Source organism: Phascolarctos cinereus, unplaced genomic scaffold, assembly GCF_003287225.1.
Source record: "Phascolarctos cinereus isolate Bilbo 61053 unplaced genomic scaffold, phaCin_HiC Scaffold_726;HRSCAF=1367, whole genome shotgun sequence".
NCBI lineage: Eukaryota > Metazoa > Chordata > Mammalia > Diprotodontia > Phascolarctidae > Phascolarctos > Phascolarctos cinereus.
The window spans coordinates 341,901,199-341,921,718 of NW_027556098.1; the positions used below are offsets into that span (position 1 = coordinate 341,901,199).

Genomic DNA, 20,520 nt, shown 5'->3' on the forward strand with positions numbered 1-20,520 from the left:
GTTTTTAAAACTTTGGGTTCCAAATTTTGTCCCTTCCTCCCCCCCCCATTGAGAAGGCAAGCAACTTGATACAGGTTATACATGTGTAGTCACGCAAAACACTTCCATAGTAGTCATGTTGTGAAAAACTAAGTATATTTCCCTTAATCCTATCCCACCCCCCATTTATTCTATTCCCTCTTTTGGCCCTGTCCCTCCTTAGAAGTGTTTGCTCCTGATTACCCCTCCCTCCCCTAATCTGCCCTCCCTTCTATCATCTCCCTGATCTCTTGTCCACTTCCTCCCCTATTTTACTGTAGGGTAAGATAGATTTCCATACCCAATTGAGCGTATATGTTATTCCCTCGTTAGGCCAAATACAATGAGAATAAGATTCATTCATTCCCCGTCACCTTCCCCTGTGTCCCTCCACTGTAAAAGCCTTTTCTTATCTGGTTTATGTGAGATAATTTACCCCATTCTGCCTCTCTCTCTCTCTCAATATATATATATATATATATATGTATGTATGTATGTATACACACACACACACACACACACACACACACACACAAACATACATATAATTTTTCCTTCCAACTATCCTAATACTGGGAAGATTGCCCAAGAGGTCAGAAAACTTTTGGCTCTCCAAATTTCCTCCACAAAACACCTACTATTTGTAAAGCACCTTTATCCATCCAACAAATACAACTTTCACCTATCATTTGCAATTTATTGCACCACATCTGTAGTTTTGTGGATTTGGGGAACTCCTGACAAGGAAATCTCTAGCAATACCAACTGGTAATTTATAGTCTTAAGGAGTTGCTAGGGACTCTGAGCATTTCAGAATCTTGTCTAAGGTTACACTGACAATATGGGTCAAAGGCAAGACTTAAAGGCCAGTTCTTGATGCACCATGATAAGATGCCTTCTATTGTTTACAATACCCTTTACCAAAGTCTTACCATGGTGCTTCATTGTAACTTGAAGGATTCTTTTAAGACACTGTCAGAGGAGGGCAAGTTCTGGCAGGACCTACTCAAATGGGCCCAGTAGATCATATGTCCAAGGATTTTCTTAAGAGAGGCTGTCACCAGAAATTTGGGCCAAGAGGTGATGAGGGGTTTTTCAGCCACAGAAACTTACAAAGACTGTGCACTAAGGCAAAGAAGGATAAAAAGTTCTGCATTGCTGGCATGAATTCCTCACAGCAAAAAGATCCTATTGTGTGTCAGAGCTACTGTGGGCCTGAAGTAATAAATATTTCATTGCAAATCATCAGCAGATTTTTCCTCAAATTACCTTTTCCCTTTCATAGGACAACTCAAAATGGGGTTCTCTTTTGGATAAACATCCAATGCAAATTAGCAGAAATGTGAAACAAAAATTTGAAAGTCAGAGTATTTGATTAATTTTAACTTTATTTTTTTCCCCAGCAACAGGCTTAAAGAAGCTATATACTTTGTTGTGATGTCCATCACTTTCAGGTATGAAAGACTGCAAACAAAGAATGCAAGAAGGTTTGACTTCAGTTTTAAACTCACATCCACTGACTTCTCAATTGCTCTGACTCAAGAATAGGATGGGGGTGGGGTGGGGCGTGATCCAGATCTAAAAGATTATTTCAGACAGGCTAAGCAAACTCATAAAAGACTAATTGATAAACCAGAACTTTAATTCATTTATTTATAATAGAAGATGTAGTTGGCAAGATAATAGGTTTAGACCATTTGCAGAGGAAATTGCTGGAGGTTAGTGTGATGAGTAAAATCTCAAATAACTCTTCAGTTTTCTCAGGACTAGGCCTCCTCAGCTTGGCACTGGACCCTCAATACATGAATTAAAAGAAAACAATTTTAACGGGATATCAACCAGGATACAAGATTAGGTTATCTGATTTCTAATAGAAGGAAATGGAAGGATTTTCCAAATTGGGAGAAGTAAAAAGTGAGTTTCGGTCGAGTTGGGAGGTGGCAAGTTGGCTTCAAAGTCTTTCCTTTCCCAGAATTGGGAGATGTTGATTAACTGAATCCATCTGCATTTTACAAAACAGTAAATGGCATATACCATTTATTTTCCCATGAAAGATTTGCAGAAATACAAAAGTGTGTGGTAGCACAGGATGGAGTCAGTGTTCATGAGATGGGATCCAATTGGTTCTCTCAATTCTCACACCAAATCAACCCCTGCTTTCACTCTATTTCTTTACCTCTCCCCCTCCCCACCCCATCCCCTGCCCTATCCCAGAAGACTCATTTAAGGTCACAAGGTTGTTTAGTGAACAAGGAATTAGAATTATTAGAATAAAGGGAATTGTGTTGTCATAAAAGACATTTCCAATAATTTATCATCTATTAACAAATTCCCCTTCTAAACTCTAGAGATATTTCTTTCTAGCACCCTTCAAAACACCTTTCCCCCTAGATATTACCACCACCACCTCAGGTAGTTTGATAAAGTCTTAATCTTCATTTGGAACCAGACAGACCATCACCTTTCTGCTATAATAACGACATGGGCATGTAAAAATTAACTAGAGAACTCATATTAATGCCATTTGAGTGATGAAATTTGATCTCATTTAAGGTGATTAGCACACATTTGTAAACCTTCTTTTGGGGGATGTCATTCTTATGCAAATGGATAATCTTATCATTTTTATGTTGATTTGCCTAAATTTAAGAGTGGCATTTTCTGAACTTGTTCCCAAATTCTGGCTTGCCCTCTTAGGAATTTGTAGCCCTCTATGCACTGACTCCACAGCACTAAAAAGATTATTGTTCTCCTCTCTTGACACATTGTTCCCTCTTTTTTTAAAAAAATGTGTTTTTCAATAAATAATACTGATCTGAAATAATAAGATCATTCACTTTGAAATCTATCACATCTCTGATACCAACACAACTGTACATGACAGATCATGGTCAGCATGTTAATGAGTTATATAGGGTCAAAGGAGGAAGGTCATAGAAAGCCAAATAAGATAATATATGCAAATACTTTGATTGTACTATGTAAATACCTGCTGTTATTATTTTCACAGTAGTAGCATAAGTCTAGATTGAAATGGGAAGAGAGTGAAGGCAGGAAGACCTGTTAGAAAGTTATGCAATATTCTGGGCCAAAAATAATGATGGCGTTTATGGAGGGGTGTGTGTGTGTGTATGATGGCAATGGGAATTAAAGAGGAGAGAATGATTTGGGAGATGGGATGGATGAGGAATGAACAGAATCTAGTAACGAAAGGGGGAGTGTCAGAAATAACACTAAGCTTTCAAATGCAGATCAGGTGAATGGGAGGGTTACACATGGGAAGAGTAAGTTTTGGGGAAATATAATAATGAGCTTGATTTTAGATATGATGAATTTTGGTTAACAGTGAAACATCTAGGTAGAGATGTCCTGAGAATCTTTGAAAATGCATATCTATTGCTCAAAAGGGAGACTAGACTCTACGTTCTCTACCTTGGAAATCTCATTTGTATATCTGGTTTCAATAACTATCCCCATATAGATAGTTCCCAATTTTGAATCTTTAGTACTCAGGGAATCTGAAAAAGTTAATATTGAGTGGCCTCAATCTTCTCAACAAAGTATAAGGCTTAAAATATGTAAGAATGTCTCCAAGAATTAAATTTCTCACTTAGTGAATACCTACTTTATATTTAACACTGTTCTAGAAGCATACTTTGATATAAAATGTATATGCTAATTATAAATTACATTAATTAAAGAAGGTCTGTTAAGGACCTCTACTGGGTAACACTTTTATTACTATCAGTAGTAGAAAATAAACCAAGTTTCTTTTAAAGTATAATTCAGAATTTTTACTAATTCACAGTAGTTTTTTTTCTATTCCATCCCAACGAGTTCTAACTAGTAAAGATTTATTGTATTATCAAGAACATTAATTGCGCCCACAAAGTAGTTTTTTTTATTTTGTTATATGAGCTATTTCTAAATTTTCTTAAGTGTTTGTAAATGGAAATATTAACATGCTTAATTTACTCATTGTCTTAGCAGGTTATTAGCGCAGTAACATTATAGTGTGTTCATAATGCATACTTTCATTTGTTCAAGAAATATTAAGGATTTCATATGTTCAATGTAAAGAGAAAATGAGGCATATTAGATAGAAGAAAAAACATTGAGCACAAATCCTGCCTCTAACATACACCAGTTGTGTGACTGGGCAAGTTATTTTGTCTCTTAAGAGCCCCACAAATATTTCTAAGGCTATAAATTGAAGAAGGGTCTGCTTTAGTAAAGGGAATTGTCACTCCAGGGGTTTCCAGGTGCACACACACACACACACACACACATTCATTCAATGAGAAGCAGAGTGGTATAGTATATGGAGGGCAAGCTTTGTAGTTAGGAAGACCTAACTAGCTAGGTTCAAGTCCTTCTTCTGACACATACTAATTGTATGACTGTGAGCACATTATTTAACCTCTTGTTGCTCTCTATCGACTCTCCACAAATTGCAGACAAGTTATGGATATGCATCAGTTAAAAGAATTCCCTACAGGAGTTTCCCACTTGGATGAAGTCATAGATTCAAGCCAACAAAAACAACTATAGCTAACAATACAGAACTAGAGCTCAGGATTATAGTTCTACATTTAGTTTTCATTGTCAGGTGGTATAAAATTTGATAGGACTTGGTCACTGGATGTACATGAGGAGGGAGAGTGAGGAGTCTAAAAATGATTCCCAAGTTAAGAGATGAGGAGAATGACAGTATCACTGGAACAGTTGGGGAAATCAGGAAGAGCATGTGTAAAGAGAGATGGTAAGATCTGACTTAGGCCAGCTTAAGGTGAGTTTGAGGGGCTGATAGATATTAGGTGGAGATGCCCAACCAAGGGACTGTTTAATTTTTGTGTCTGTATCACTAGCACCTAGCTCCCTTGCAAATAGTAAGCACTTAAAATAGTGACTTAATTGAATTAAGCCTGGAGCTCTGGAGAGCTTTTAGGGTGAATTGTATAGATTTGGGAGTCTCTAGAAATTAACTGTTGAAACTTTGGGAGTGGATGAGATCACTGAGAAAGAGAGTTTTCAGGGGGGGAAATGTTGATGAGGATTGAGGATAGACCTAATTGAGGGTAAAGGAGCCAGTAAAAAACAAACCAAAAAATTAGGGAAATCAGAGAAACAGGATAGTATGGTGTCACAGAAGTCAAAGGAAGAAAGAATATCATGGAGCAGGTAATGAGAACAATGCAATATGTTGCAAGGAGGTCAAGGAGTTTGAAGACAGAAAAGGCTATTAGATTTAGTCATTAAGAGGCCACTAGTGACCTTTTAATAGCAAGGCAATCACTAGTATGGTTCAAAGAGTATCAGATTTGGAGTCAAAAGGAGGTTCAAATATTATCTCTTTCCTTAACTTGTGGGGTGGTCAGTTAACTCCTCTGAGCCTCAGTTTCCTCCTCTGTCAAATATGGATGATGCTATCTTTCATACTTACTTGACAGAGTTGTTTTGAGGATTACAGGATTATAGCTGTAAAGCTAAAAGGGAGCTCTATGGCTAACCCCTTCATGTTACAAATGAGGAAACTGAGGCCCAGGGAAATGAGGTGACTTGTCTGAGACCACACAGGTAGTAAATGTAAGAAGCAGAGTATGAGATAAGATATGTATACCATCTGTTTTGCAAACCTTAAAGTCTTATGTATATGTCAAGTACTTTTTATTAGAATGCTAAAGATAGAAACCATACTGCAAGTGTTGAGGAGTGAGTGAGTAGTCAAGAAGTGGAGACAGCCATTATAAACTATTCATTAAAGAAACTTGGAAGAAATGAAGAGTAGAGATGATACAGTACCTCCAAGGGGTGGTAGAATTGAGAGAGGGTCTTTTAGGGTAGGGAAGGCCTGAACATGTCTATGGGCAAAAGGAAAGGAGTCAATGGACATGGATAGATAGAGGATTCAAGAGAGACTGTGATTGATGAAGCAAGGTCCCAAACTATAAAGGTCAAATGTTAGATTAAAAACACAGGTTGTTTTTTTTTCAGGGGGGAAGAAGTGATCAATTAGCTTTAGCCAGAAGGAGAACTACTCTTCCTAAAGACCAGAGGGAAAGAGGAGAGAATGGGAGCTTCTGTAGGATAACCTTGATTACCTTAGCAACATAGGAGGAAAGGTCATCTAGTGAAAGTGTGTAGGAGGAAGGGTTAGGAATGGGTACTTAAAGGGGCAGGTTTGGAACAAGCACTATAGGGAATGTGATAGGGAAAGGTCAACAATTGATATAGAAAAGGATTGCCTAGCAGTCTTGAGTACCTAGTTAAAGCTGTAGCATGTAGTTATAGAATACGGTTTGAGAATTCTCATGGAAAACCTAGACTTGTAAAAGCCAAAGGAAGAAGAAAATTCATCCATCAAACTAATAAGAATGTCTATGACCATTTGCTTAAAACTGAATAGAAAACATATTAATGTCTTCCACTAATATCCAAACCACCTCCCCTCTCCCCCACCCCCATATACACACCTTGCCCCACTCTTCAGGCATAAAAGGGTAGAAGTTAGGGGTTTTTTCTTTTCTTTTTTTTTCTGAATGAATTTCATCTTAAATGATGAGGATGCAATGTTCTATTCTTTTGGCTTAAAAATATGAATTAGTAGTAGGTTCAAGGTCAGATGGGAAGTGGGAGACTCACTTTTCCTTCTCGATGTGTTTTTTTTTATCTTTATAGGTTATTTAATGTCATATTGATCTTCATTCATATTGCATTACTGATTACAGCTTTAACGCTGACTCCTAAGGGTACGAGGTTGCCTTTCACCTATCATATATTGTTTTTACTTTTTGGTCTCTTCTTCCTCATTGACGTGCTATTTCAAGTCTTTTTAGAAGGGTAAGTTGGATTTTTAAAAATATATAAAGCCGTTCTGTGCTGATGTGGCAAGTGTGACTTGATGCCAAATTAGCTCTCAGTAATTGCATTCTTATGGGTAACTGCCATTTAAGCTGACATTGACATTTTTGTTAAAGGGAATGTGAAAATTTAGGATGAAAAGTTACCTTTTGAAATAATATTTTCCCCTTGGTCTTTAGAGTGCTATCATATTAATCTCTTCAAGTAGATTAACTAATTACTTGGGATTAGAGGTGGAGGTGAAAAGGATTGGGGCTTTTAAAAAAAAACCTTCCTTGTGTTTCTTTTAAGAAGTAAATTTCATGGCTTTGCTTTTATTACAGATTGACATTGTATTTTTCTTCAGTAATCAATGTGCTGGATTTCTTTGCTAGTATATTTTTCGTGGTGTTGGATGTGACTTACATTTTTTTTGATATTCAAGTAATTCGGCAAATCCCCAAGTAAGAAATGTATGATTGATATGTCTTGAAATGTTGTCTGCTTTTCTTGGGGTTTTTTTTGTAGTTTTCTTCTAACACAAATATTACTACTCTCATTGTTACAATTGTATACCATATATGTTGCTTGAAAAAGTTCTATTTAAATTTCTGCTTGATTTTACTTTCAAATTACATTATTACAAGACTATTAATACTAGCTAGCTAGCATTTATACAGTGCTTTCAGGTTTGCAAAATGCTTTGGAAATATCAACTCATTTTATCTAGACGGACCTGTGAGCCCAGGAGCTTGATCAGTACTTTTTGAATGAACTAAGAGGTCCAAGGAAGAATCCAAAACCTATGACTCTGCTATTAAAGTTTGAACATGTTAATCAATAGTTATCAAGTACCAACCATGGATGGTAGTGATAAATTTAGCTTTTGAGATCGCAAGGGGGTTTCCACCGTCTTTCACATCTGAGATGAGGTCCACAAGGCAAGAGGATAGATTCTGCTGGATTATAATCAATCAGTCAACATTTATTAAGCACCTACTCTGTGCCAGGCACTGTGCTAAGTGCTGGGGATACAAAAGGAAGCAAAAGACAGTCCCTGCCCTCAAGGAGCTTACAATCTAAAGCCAGAAAGGCATAGATCTTTCAGTATTGTGACAATTGTGACAAGTAATTGATAGGGGAAAACATGATGCAGAGGATTAAACAGTTTAAAGATGATGCACCAGAGGGGTAACTTTGGGGCTTTGTTCTCTTTACTGGGTGTCTGGTTTAGCTTGACATCCTTGGGGCCTCACCCCAAATAAGGTCAAAATGGACCAGGATGACTATGATAATTGTAGAATCAGTGAGGGGAGATAATCTCCCATATACTCTCTCTTTTCTGGGTATTCATGACCCTACTTTTTGTTTATTCTTTTCCCCTACTTGTCTTGCCACTCCTCAGTCTCCTTTGCTAGGTCGTTAACCATAACACATGCCCTAACTGTGGGCGCACTCAAAGATTCTGTTTTAACATCTCATCTCTTCCTTCTCTCTACTCTTTTCATTGGTGACTTCATCGGCTCCTGTGGTTTTAAATATCACCTCCTTATCTATAGAAGTGATACTCTGATCTATGTATCTAGCCCTGGGCTCTCTCCTGAGTTCCAGTCCTATACTACCAACTGCCATTTGGCATTTTGAACTGGATATATAGTCATCTTAAATTCAATATCTAGAACAGAACTCATTATTTCCCTCTACTTCACCCCTTCCTTTTACAAACTTTGCTATGTCTGTTGAAGTTACCTATATTCTTCAAATCTCTCCCATTTATAACCTTAGCATTATCCTTGACTCCTCACCCTCCCTCACCCCACATATCCGATTGGCTGCCAAATTTGTTATTTCTAGCTTCACAATCTCTCTCACAACCCTAATTCAGGCCTTAATCACTTCTTACCTAGATTCCTAATTGGTCTTCCTGACTGAAATCTCTCTTCTTTTTAAAATAGATTCTTATTCATATCTTTAGTTTTAAAAAATGCCTTAAATCTCTCCCTCTCTTTTCCCCAAAGAATCATATAACAATGATTTTTTTTAAAGAGGAGGGAAAAAAAACCATTATGATGGGGGAAAAAACTGACATTATGCAATGTTCCATACCTTGAATCTTCATCTCTGCCCAACTTTGTTCTCTGTAATTTCAAAACTTTTTAAAAACTACTTTATGCTTGTTGTTATTTCCATTTCCATTTTTGTAGTCATTGCGTATATTGTTTTCCTGACTCTGTTGCTTCACTCTGCATCAGTTGATGAAAGTCTTTTCATACTTCTCTGTATTCATCACATTCATCATTTCTTACAGTATAGTAAGTGTTCATGGCATTTATAGCCCATAATTTGTTTAGCCATTCCCATTTTGACATCAACTTTGTTACCAGTTCTTCACCACCACAAAAAAGATATAATAAAAGGGTATAAATATAAATATTCTGGTGTCTATGAAGCTTCTTTTTTTGTTAATGACCTCTTTATACTATGTGCCTAGCAGTAGAATCTCTGGATCAAAATATGAACGGTTTGAATACTTTATTTGCACAATTCCCAATTGCTTTCCAGAATGATTTATACTAACTTACAACTCCACCAACAATGCATTATTGTGCCTGTGTCTACAACATTGATTATTCCTATATTTGGCAATGTGCTGGATATGTGATGAAATATCAGGGTTGCTTTGACTTACATTTCTCTTCTTTTTGGTAATTTAGAAAATTCATTCTTACGGTCATTAGTTATTTGCAATTATTCTTTAAGAACTGTTCTCAAATTGTTTGACTACCTAAATATTAGGAAATAGCTTTTGTTCATATATATTTCATGGATACCCTTATGAGTGACACTTGGTAGAACAATGGTTTTTTCTCCTTTCTTATGTGCAACTTCTCTTCTTATCCTAAAGACAATAATTTTGCTTTTGCAAAAACATTTCAATTCCATGCATCAAAATCCTATATTTCTTGAAATTGTCCCTATCCCTTGTTTAAGAATTCATCTTCTACACATAGCTGTGAAATATATACAACATGTTTCTCTTCTGAGTGTTTTATGGTGTGATCTTTAAGATTCAGGTTGCATATCTATTTTGAATTTATGATATGGTGATAATCTAAGCCTAATTTCTGCTAAACTGCCTTCTGTCTCCCCTCGCATCTTCCACCCAAGCTGCCATCATGATTTTCCTAAAGTAAAAATCTGACCATGTCACTCCTCTATAAAGTCTGCTGTTTCTTTATTAACTATCAGATCAAATATAAACTGTTTGACATTTAAGTCCCTTCACAACATACCCCTAACCTGCCTTTCCAGCCTTAGTTTAACATTACCACCCTTCATTCAGTCAACAGTCTGACCTAATTGGTCTTCTTATTCCTCATACATGACACTCCCTTTTTCATCTTATTGTCTTTGTTCTGATTATAACCCCTTATAGAATTCCCAATTTCCTTAAAAACTCAGCTTATACCACCTTCTATACAAATTCTTTCCTGATCCTCCATCTTCTAGGGCCTTCCTTCAAAAAAGTTACCTTGATTTTTTTTATATATACATACATACATACATATATATATATATATATATATAATACATATATACACATCCACATATATGTGTATTTATATATATATGCATATATATATGTGTACATAGATGTATATGAGGGAAGTTGTTAATATGCTCCCCTAATGCCTCAGCACAGGCAGGGGAACCTGTAGACACCAGCTCAGAAAACCACTATGTGCGATGCTGTTTTCCAACAGCCAAATCTCCTGGTGCCTCAGCACAACTCTGGGAAGCACAACTCCAGGAGGCAAAGCTCCAGGCTGACAGACATCCTTCAGGAGGCAAACATTCAAGTGCTTTAAAAAAAGCTGAGGTGATCAGGTGTCCTCCAGGGGCCAGACTCCCCACCCCCACCCTGAGAGTTCCAGTATCATTGACCCCAGCTGAGCATCAGGTAAATTGCCACCCCTATAGCCACCAGCTGCCAGCAATTGAGGTCCCAGCACACAAAGCCAGTGACCAAGTTTGGGGCTCTCAGCACAAGGAAGGTTGGATCAGTGTCCCTTGCACTCCAGCAGGGGAGCTCAATTTCAAAAGCCAGCAAATAGGCAAAACCATGAACAAAAAGCAGAAATGGACAAAGACCATAGACTCTTATTCTGGGGACAGGGAAGATCAAGGCACAAATTCAGAAGAGGACAACATTGTCAATATACATCTGAAATCTCAAAGGGGAATATGAACTGGTCTCAAGCCGGAAAGGCCTTCATAGAAGAGTTCAAGAAGGATTTTAACAGTCAAATAAGAGAAGTAGAAGAAAAAAAGGGGGAAAGAAATGAGAGGTATGCAAGAGAGAGTTAATAGCTTGGGGAAAGGACAAAAATTGACTGTAGAAAACAAGTCCTCAAAAAGTAAAATTGGCCAAATGGAAAAGGAGGCACAAAAACTCACTGAAGAGAAGAACTCCTTAAAAAGTAAAATGTGCCAAATGGAAAAGGAGGTATAAAATATGATAGAAGAAAATAATTTGCTAAAAATTGGAATTGGGCAAGTGGAAGCTAATGACTATGAAATATCAAGAGTCAAGCAAACAGAAACAAAAGAATGAAAAAAATAGAAGAAAACATAAAATACCTCATTGGTAAAGTAACTGACCTAGAAAATATGTCCAGGAGAGACAATTTAAAAATTATTGGTCTACCTGAAAACCATGATGAAAAAAAAAGAGCCTGGACAATATCCTTTCAGGGAATCATAAAGGAAAACTGCCCTGAGGTCCTAGAACCAGAGGGTAAATTAGTCATTGAAAGAATCTACTGATTGCCTCCTGAAAGAGATCCCAAATTGAAAACGCCAAAGAATATTGTAGCCAAACTCCAAAATTACCATGTCAAAGAGAAAATAGTACAAGCAGCCAGAAAGAAAATTAGTCAAGATTATATAGGACCTTGCAGATGTTACATTAAAAGATTGGAGGGCATGGAATACAATACTCCATAAGGCAAAGGAGCTTGGATTACACCAAGGATCAACTACCCAGCAAAACTGAGCATAATCTTTCAAGGGAAGGAGATAGACATTCAATGCAATAGGAGATTTTCAAACCTTTATGATGAAAAGACCAGAGCTCAACAGAAAATTTGATCTTCAAATATAAGACTCAAGAGAGGCTTAAAAAGGTAAATAGGAAAGAAAAAAAATCATGTTATTGATAAGGGCAAACTGTTTACATCCCTGCAAGGGAAGATGACACTTGTAACTCTTGAGAACTGTATCATTATTACAACATTTAAAAGGGGTATACCTAGACAGAGAGAATAGGTATACAATTGACTTTGATGTGATGATAAGAAATCTAAGTGGTGAAAGGGGATTGTTCTGGCAGAAGAGGAAAGGAAGAGGCAGACAAGGGTAAATTGTATCTATCACATGAAGAGGCTCTTAGACATATTACAGTAAAGTGAAAGAAAGCAGGGAGATGAGCATTGTTTAAACCTTAAGCTCATCAAATTTGGCTCAAAGAGGGAGTAACATAATCAGTTGGGTATAGAAATCTAATTTACATTATAGGAAGTAGGAGGGGAAAGGGAAAAGAAAAGGTTAGATAGAAGGGAGGGAAGAAGAAGTAAGGGTAAAGGGGAAGAAAAAGGAGGGGGCTGATAGAAAGGAGGGCAGACTGAGGGACGCAGTGGTTGAAAACACACTCTAGTGAGGAGGGAAAGGGAGAAAGGAGAGAGAAAAGCATAAATAGAGGGTGAGAGGAAGATAGTATAGAGAGAAAGACACAGAGAGTAATCACAACTGTGAATGTGAATAGGATGAACTATCCCATAAAACAGAAGATAGCAGAGTGGTTTAAGAACCATAATCCTATAATACGTTGTTTACAAGAAACACATTTGAAGCAGAGGGATACTGACAGAGTAAAGGTAAAAGGCTGGAACAGAATATATCATGCTTCAGCTGAAGTAAAAAAAAGCAGGGATAGGGGCAGATAGGTGGCACAGTGGATAGAGCACTGGCCCTGGAGTGGGGAGGACCTGAGTTCAAATCTGGCCTCAGACACTTAACACTTACTAGCTGTATGATCTTGGCAAGTCACTTAACCCCATTGCCTAGCTTCACCCCCCCCAAAAAAAAAGCAGAGATAGCAATCCTAATCTCAGATAAAGCAAAAGCAAAAATAGATCTAATAAGGAATGAAACTACATCCTGCAAAAAGGTACCATAGACCATGAAATAATGTCATTACTAAATACATATGCACCAAGTGGTATAGCATCCAAATTCTTAGAGGAGGAGTTAAGGCAGCTAGAGGGAGAAATAGACAACAAAACTATGCTAGTGGGGGACCTCAATCTCCCCCTCTCAGAACCAGATAAAGCTAACCACAAAATAAACAAGAAAGAAGTTAAAGAGATTAATAGAATTTTAGACAAGTTAGATATGATTGACCTCTGGAGAAAATTGAACAGGGATAAAAAGGAATATACTTTTTTCTTAGTGGTACATGGCACCTAAACAAAAATTGACCATGTACTAGGGCATAAAAACCTCACAATCCAACGCAGAAAGGCAGAAATACTAAATGCATCCTTTTTAGATCATGATGCAATAATAATTATATGTACTAAAGGGCTAGACTAAAAATTAATTGGAAACTAAATAATCTAATCCTAAAGAATGAGTGGGTCAAACAACAAATCATAGAAACAATCAATAACTTCATCCAAGAGAATGACAATGAGACAAGAAACCAAAATTTGCAGGATGCAATGAAAGTGCTTCTTAGGGGAAGTTTCATATCTCTAAATGCTTACATAAATAAAATAGGGAAAGAAGAGATTAATGAATTGGGCAAGCAATTAAAAAAGCTTAAAAAAGGACAAATTAAAAATCTCCAATTAAATACCAAATTAGAAATTCTGAAAACCAAAGGAGAGATTAATAAAATTGAAATTAAGAAAACCATTGAGCTAATAAACAAAAGTAAGAGCTGGTTTTATGAAAAAACCCAATAAGATAGATAAACTTTGGGTTAATTTGATTTTAAAAAGAAAAGAAAACCAAATTACCAATATCAAAAATGAAAAGGGTGAATTCACTACCAATGAAGAGGAAATTAAAACAATGATTAGGAACTATTTTGCCCAACTGTATGCCAATAAATATGACAATCTTAGTGAAAAAGATGAATATTTACAAAAATATAAATTGCCCAGATTAATAGAAGGGGAAGTAAAATACTTAAATAACACCATCTCAGAAAAAGAAATTGAACAAGCCATCAATGAACTCCCTAGGAAAAAATCTCCAGGGCCAGATGGATTTACAAGTGAATTCTATCAAACATTTAAAGAACAATTAATTCCAATACCATATAGACTATTTGGGAAAACAGGCAAAGAAGGAGACTACTGAATTATTTTTAGGATACACATATGGTGCTGATACCTAAACTGGGAAGAACCAAAACAAATAAAAATAAAGACCAATTTCCCTAATGAATATAGATGCAACAATTTTAAACAAAATATTAATAAAGAGATTACAGCAACTTATCTCAAGGATAATACTATGACCAGGTAAGATTTATACCAGGAATGCAGGGCTGGTTCAAAATTAGGGAAACTATCAGACTAATTGATCATATCAACAACAAAACTAACAGAAACCATATGATAATCTCAGTAGATGCAGAAAAAGCATTTGACAAAATACAACACCTATGCCTATTTAAAAATAAATGGAATCTTCCTTAAAATGATAGCAAGGATTATATGTAATGAGGATAAGCTAGAAGCATTTCCAATAAGATTGGGGGTGAAACAAGGATGTCCATTATCACCACTGTTATTCAATATTATATTAGAAATGTTACCTTTAGCAAAAAGCAAAGAAGGGGCCGCTAGGTGGTACAGTGGATAGAGCACCAGTCCTGAAGTTCAAATCCGCCCTCAGACCAAACACTTGACACTTACTAGCTGTGTGACCCTGGGCAAGTCACTTAACCCCAATTGCCTAAAAAAAAAATAAGAGAAGAAAAGGAAATAGAACAAATTAGAATATGCAAAGAAGAAACAAAGCTATCTCTGTTTGCAGATGATATGATGGTATACTTAGAGAATCCTAGAGAATCAAGTAAAAAGTTACTTGAAATAATAAACAAATTTAGCAAAGTTGCAGGATATAAAATAAACCCACATAAATCATTGGCATTTCTATATATTACCAACAGAGCCCAACAGCAAGAGGTAGAAAGAGAAATTCCATTTAAAGTTACTGTAGATATTATAAAATATTTGGGAGTCCACCTGCCAAAACATATCCAAAAACTATAGGAACACAATTATAAAACACTTTTTATACAAATAAAGTCAGATCTAAATAATTGGAAAAATATCAGTTGCTCATGGGTAGGCTGAGCTAATATAATAAAAATGACAATTTTACATAAATTAAATTACTTATTCAATGCCATGCCTATCAAACTACCAAAAAATTATTTTATAGAGCTAGAGAAAACAATTACAAAATTCATCCGGAAGAACAAAGGGTCCAGAATACCAAAGGAATTGATGAAAAGAAATACAAGGTAAGGTGGCCTAGCTGTACCAGATCTTAAATTGTATTATAAAACAGCAATCATCAAAACTACTTGGTAGTGGCTAAGAAATAGAGTGGTGGATCAGTGGAATAGGTTAGGTACATAAGACACAATAGTCAATGACCATAGCAATCTACTATTTGATAAACCCAAAGACTCCAGCTTCTGGGATAAGAATTCACTATTTGCAAAAACTGATGGGAAAACTGGAAAATAGTATGGCAGAAACTAGGCATAGACCAACATCTTACACACTACACCAAGATAAAGTCAAAATGGGTACAAGATTTAGATATAAAGGCTGATATTGTAAGCAAACTAGCAGAGCAAGAAATAGTTTACCTTTCAGATCTATGGAGAAGGGAAGAATTTATGACCAAATAAGAGATAGAGAACATTATGAGATGCAAAATGGATGATTTTGATTACATTAAATTGAAACGTTTTTGCATAAACAAAGCCAATGCAACTAAGATGAGAAGGGAAGCAGAAAGCTGGGAAACAATTTTTACAACCAGTGTCTCTGATAAAGGCCTCATTTCTAAAATATATAGAGAACTGAGTCAAAGTTATAAGAATACAAGTCATTCCCCAATTGATAAATGGTCAAAGGACGTGAACATGCAGTTTTCAGCAGAAGAAATTAAAGCTATCTATAGTCATATGAAAAAATGTTCTAAATCATTATTGATTAGAGAAATGCAAATCAAAACAACTCTGAGGTACCATATCACACCTATGTCAGATTGGCTAACATGACAAAACAAGAAAATGATAAATGTTGGAGGAGATGTAGGAAAATTGGAACACTAATGCCTTGTTGGTGGAGTTGTGAACTGATCCAGTCATTCTGGAGAACAATTTGGAACTATACCCAAAGGGCTATAAAACTCTGCATACCTTTTGACCCAGCAATCACTTCTAGTTCTGTATCCTAAAGAGATTATAAAATGAGGAAAAGGACCCATATGTACAAAAATATTTATAGGAGCTCTTGTGTGGTGGCGGCAAAGAATTGGAAATTGAGGGGATGCCCATCAATTGGGGAATGGCTCAACAAGTTGTGCTATATGAATGTAATGGAATACTATTGTGCTATAAGAAATGATGAGCAGGTGGGCTTCAGAAAAACCTGGAAAGACTTACATGAACTGATGCTGGGGGAAGTGAGCAGAGTCAGGAGAACATTTTTCTCATTTTTAAAATTTTTTTAGTACCTTTTCCACTCCATTTGGAAGCACATGGGAACTGTCATGCCCAAATGTGCTGCCTCCACTGTTGTTGATGGCAAAAAAGGATGTTATAAAATTTTATGTGAAACTGTTTTGCTTTTCTTCCATTTGTTTTCTTCTTTCTGTTTTAATCCTTTGATACTGCCATCTAGGCATACTTCTTAATCTTCTTGGACCTCCATTTCCTTATCTCAAAAACAGGAGATCTTAACCTTGGGTAACCCCCTCCCAAAGGGTTACATGGATAGATTTCAAGGGATCCTTGACATTGGATGGGGGGGGAATCTTTATTTGTATCCACCTTTAAAATTTAGCAGTTGTTTCAATTATTAATTTTATAAAACATCATTCTAAAAAGGGGTCCATAGACTTCAACAGATTACTAAAAAGAGTCCATGACTCACAACAGTTATGTGGCATTTAAAAAGGTTCAAGAGATAATTTCTGGGTATTTTAATCATTTTATTAATAATGCCAGCATTTTAATAAAGCGATGGTCATTTGTCTGTCTCTCTCTTAGACCAAAACCAATCATGGTAGTGGACTCACAGTTTATATGCCTTTTTGGAAGAGGAGTGTTCCCCAGGGTGGCAATCAACTCTGATTTGTTAACAATTAATGAGAGAATGGACCTGAACTTTGATTAAGTCATTTATTTTCAAGTTAGCCCCAGCTTTGGACAATCTAGCAAAGAATTTATTTTCACCCAAACCTGAGTAGAACACAATAGCTGCCCCCCCTGGGTATAGTCTGGATAGAGAAGAAGGTTAGCTCAACCCTCAGAGACTGAGGTCTTCAGATGAGGATAAAAGAAAAAAGGAGGAAATCTGAATCTCCCCAAATTGTTGTTTATTAATAATCATTTCTCTCAGTTACACACCTCAATCTACAATGAGGAAGTTGAGCTAGCTGGCCTTAGAGGGACCTTTTGGCTTGAGATCTAAGACTTTATGATCAAACTTTTATATAAAAAGTTTTTATGAGAATCATCTACAATATATTTAGATTGAGGACATCCTTGATGAGAATACTTGAAAGGAACAAGCAGGCTTGGGAAACCACATTCCAAAGCAGATCATATCTTTACTAGCGTACAATGGACTGAACAAAGTAGAGAATGAAAGATAGCTATGTTTTCATTGTGGACTCTAAAAAAGGATTCTATTTTTTAAAATAACAAATCAGTGTCTCAAAGTCTCTCCTCTACCAATAAGTGCCTTGTGTGTATGTCAAAATTATAAAGATTCTTGGAAAGATGTAACAACAAAGATACCCTTGTTTGAAGCCCTTCCCACCTCCCTTTCTCCCTGATTATTAACAAGTAAAGAAAAAGTAGTGAGATGTGCTCACCAAAGGTGTTTGTCACTGTTATAGAAGAGACTCAGTGCAGAATCCAAAACAAATAGGGATTCCCAATTGGTGTTGACATCTTCTAGACTCTGTAAAGAATATTGTGCTGATTTCAGTTAGCCTCAAAACATTGTACGGATTTGTAGATGAGAGGTGTAAATATTCAAAAGGCTGTACGTTGACTACCCACAAGAGAAAAATTAAGTGGATGAAGAATGTCTGTTCTCCGGACTGTCATATATAGTTGGATGGACAACCTACATAACTAATTAATTAGTATATATTAGAAAGACATTACAAATAGATAACGATCTGGGATAGGAGTTAAACAAGAGTAAGAAAGCAGACCTCATTATTTTGGGGAAATTGTGAAATTATTTTATTGATGTATGTTTTTCCTTGAAAATGAAGGTCCATCTTTTAAAAACCAATTTTCATACGGGTTGGTTTTATGGCTATCAGTTGCGAGACCACTATGTCCACCAAAGAATTTAGGATGATCACCCAAAAGGCAATGGTGAGTTACAATGTGGACATGAGGCACCTGCATCCCAGCAAAGACAAGGAATCATGCAGGAGAAGGAAGATTAAAGGATGTCATCAAAGAAATTTATAAAAAAATAAAATGGGTTAATCTTGTAGCAAAAGCAAGAAATATATGATGGACAACGATGTTCCACTGGTATCATCATTATGTCAAAAGAAGCTCCCCTAGAGCATTGGGTGGATCTCCTATAGCAAACTGACAGAAGCACATAAACAAAATTTATAAAGGATGGGCGGACACAAATAGGTAATGATCTACATTGTTTCAGAAAATATAAAATTCAATAAGGATTTATTAAGCACCTGCTTCGTGCCAGACACTATATACATACTGGTGATACAAATACAAAACCAAAACATTCTCTTGAGTAATGTTTTTCCTAATATGTCATTTTTCTTTGTAAAAAAATTATTTTACTTGTATAATTTTTAAAATTTTAATAAATCAGACACATCTATCTTAACCCCTAATGATTTTTAAGTAGAAAAAAATCATCATCTTCACACAATTGAAAGAAATTCATCATTCCATTTCTTCATATTTTTAATAGTTCTCTTTAACATTTAAGTCTATCATCCTGTTAGAATTCACTGAAGTATATGATAGAATGTTTTCGGGGAGATTCATCTTAGTTGGGTCTAAGTGAGGCTTTCTAGAGACTGTTTCCTCTGCTACTCTGTGCTGTTTTGTGAAGTGATGACACTAACAATATCTAAGCATCTTTCTCCTAAACATTTTGCAAATGGATTTATGTTCTAAACCGTGCTGTCTCTAGCTGCAAAGTCTCTCCATTTGGCAAAAAAAAAATTGCCACTGGTTGAAGCAGTTTCTGGGCTCTTTTGGCCTTCTTATTGTGACAACTGCTTTACATCAGTTAAACTTCTACAGGAAATGTTATTAGGACTAATTCCCAATTTTTACTTGACTAGGTTATATTAGAACTACTGCAATTGCATATACCATTTCCTTCTTTTTTCTTCAACCCTTATTCTCATTTGATCTTGATTTTTATTTTTGCTTTCATAAATTGATGGTCTACTTACACATAGCTGATTCTGAAATAATTTTCACATCAGCAATTAATCATTGACTATATGCTAAGTTGTAGTTAATTTCATTTTTTAAAAAGTGTTCAGTATATTCAGTACCCTCCAGCTTTCTTCTTCTTTTTTGGGGGTGTGTGTGAGGCAGTTGGGGTTAAGTGACTTGCCCAGGGTCACACAACTAGTAATGTCATGTGTCTCAGGCCAGATTTCAACTCAGGTCCTCCTGACTCCAAGGCCAGAGCTTTATCCACTGTGCCACCTAGCTGCCCCCTCCAGCTTTCTTCTTGAAGAAAATATTTATGACAGGTGTGTAATTTCATAGTAATTTATAAGTATTTTAATCTCTTCTGTTTCTTACACTGAACCGTATTTTCCAACATATTTTTCTCCCTCTCTTATGTCAAACTGTGCATAGAAATCACTGAGTATCACTGTATGTTGACTTTCTTTGGAACATCATTTTCTTGCTCCCAAGATCTTTTTCATGATATAGAGATCAGGTATAGATAAGCATCTAGGTGTCACAGTAGATAGAATGCTGGATCAGTCAGCGAGACTTGAGTTCAAATACAGCCTCAAACACTCCTTCCTAGATGTGTGACTTTAGGCAAGTCATTTAACCTCTGTCTTCCTCAGTTTCTCCATCCATAAAATGGAGATGAAAATAGTTCCTACCTCCTAGGGAATTTGCTGCTGAGGTTAGCACTCTCTTCCTACTCATCCAGGCTTACATCCTCTGTGTAATCCTCATCTCCACATTTGCACTCACCCAGCATATACAATCATTTGTCAAATCTTATCATTCCTTTTTCCACATTTCTTGTGTAGACCCCCTTCTCTTCACTCACACTGCTACCATACTGCGCATTACCT

At 36.2% G+C, this 20,520-nt stretch overlaps 1 protein-coding gene across 1 annotated transcript in view; it reads left to right on the forward strand.

Annotated features, from left to right (window-relative positions):
- The first annotated feature begins 4,694 nt into the window (after positions 1-4,694).
- LOC110196652 (phosphatidylinositol 3,4,5-trisphosphate 3-phosphatase TPTE2-like) overlaps positions 4,695-20,520 on the forward strand; it is a 57,841-nt gene continuing 42,015 nt past the window's right edge. Inside the window, exon 1 of the mRNA XM_078146200.1 lies at positions 4,695-4,780. Within this exon, the coding sequence (XP_078002326.1) occupies positions 4,695-4,780 (86 nt within the window). The remainder of the gene's footprint in view (positions 4,781-20,520) is intronic.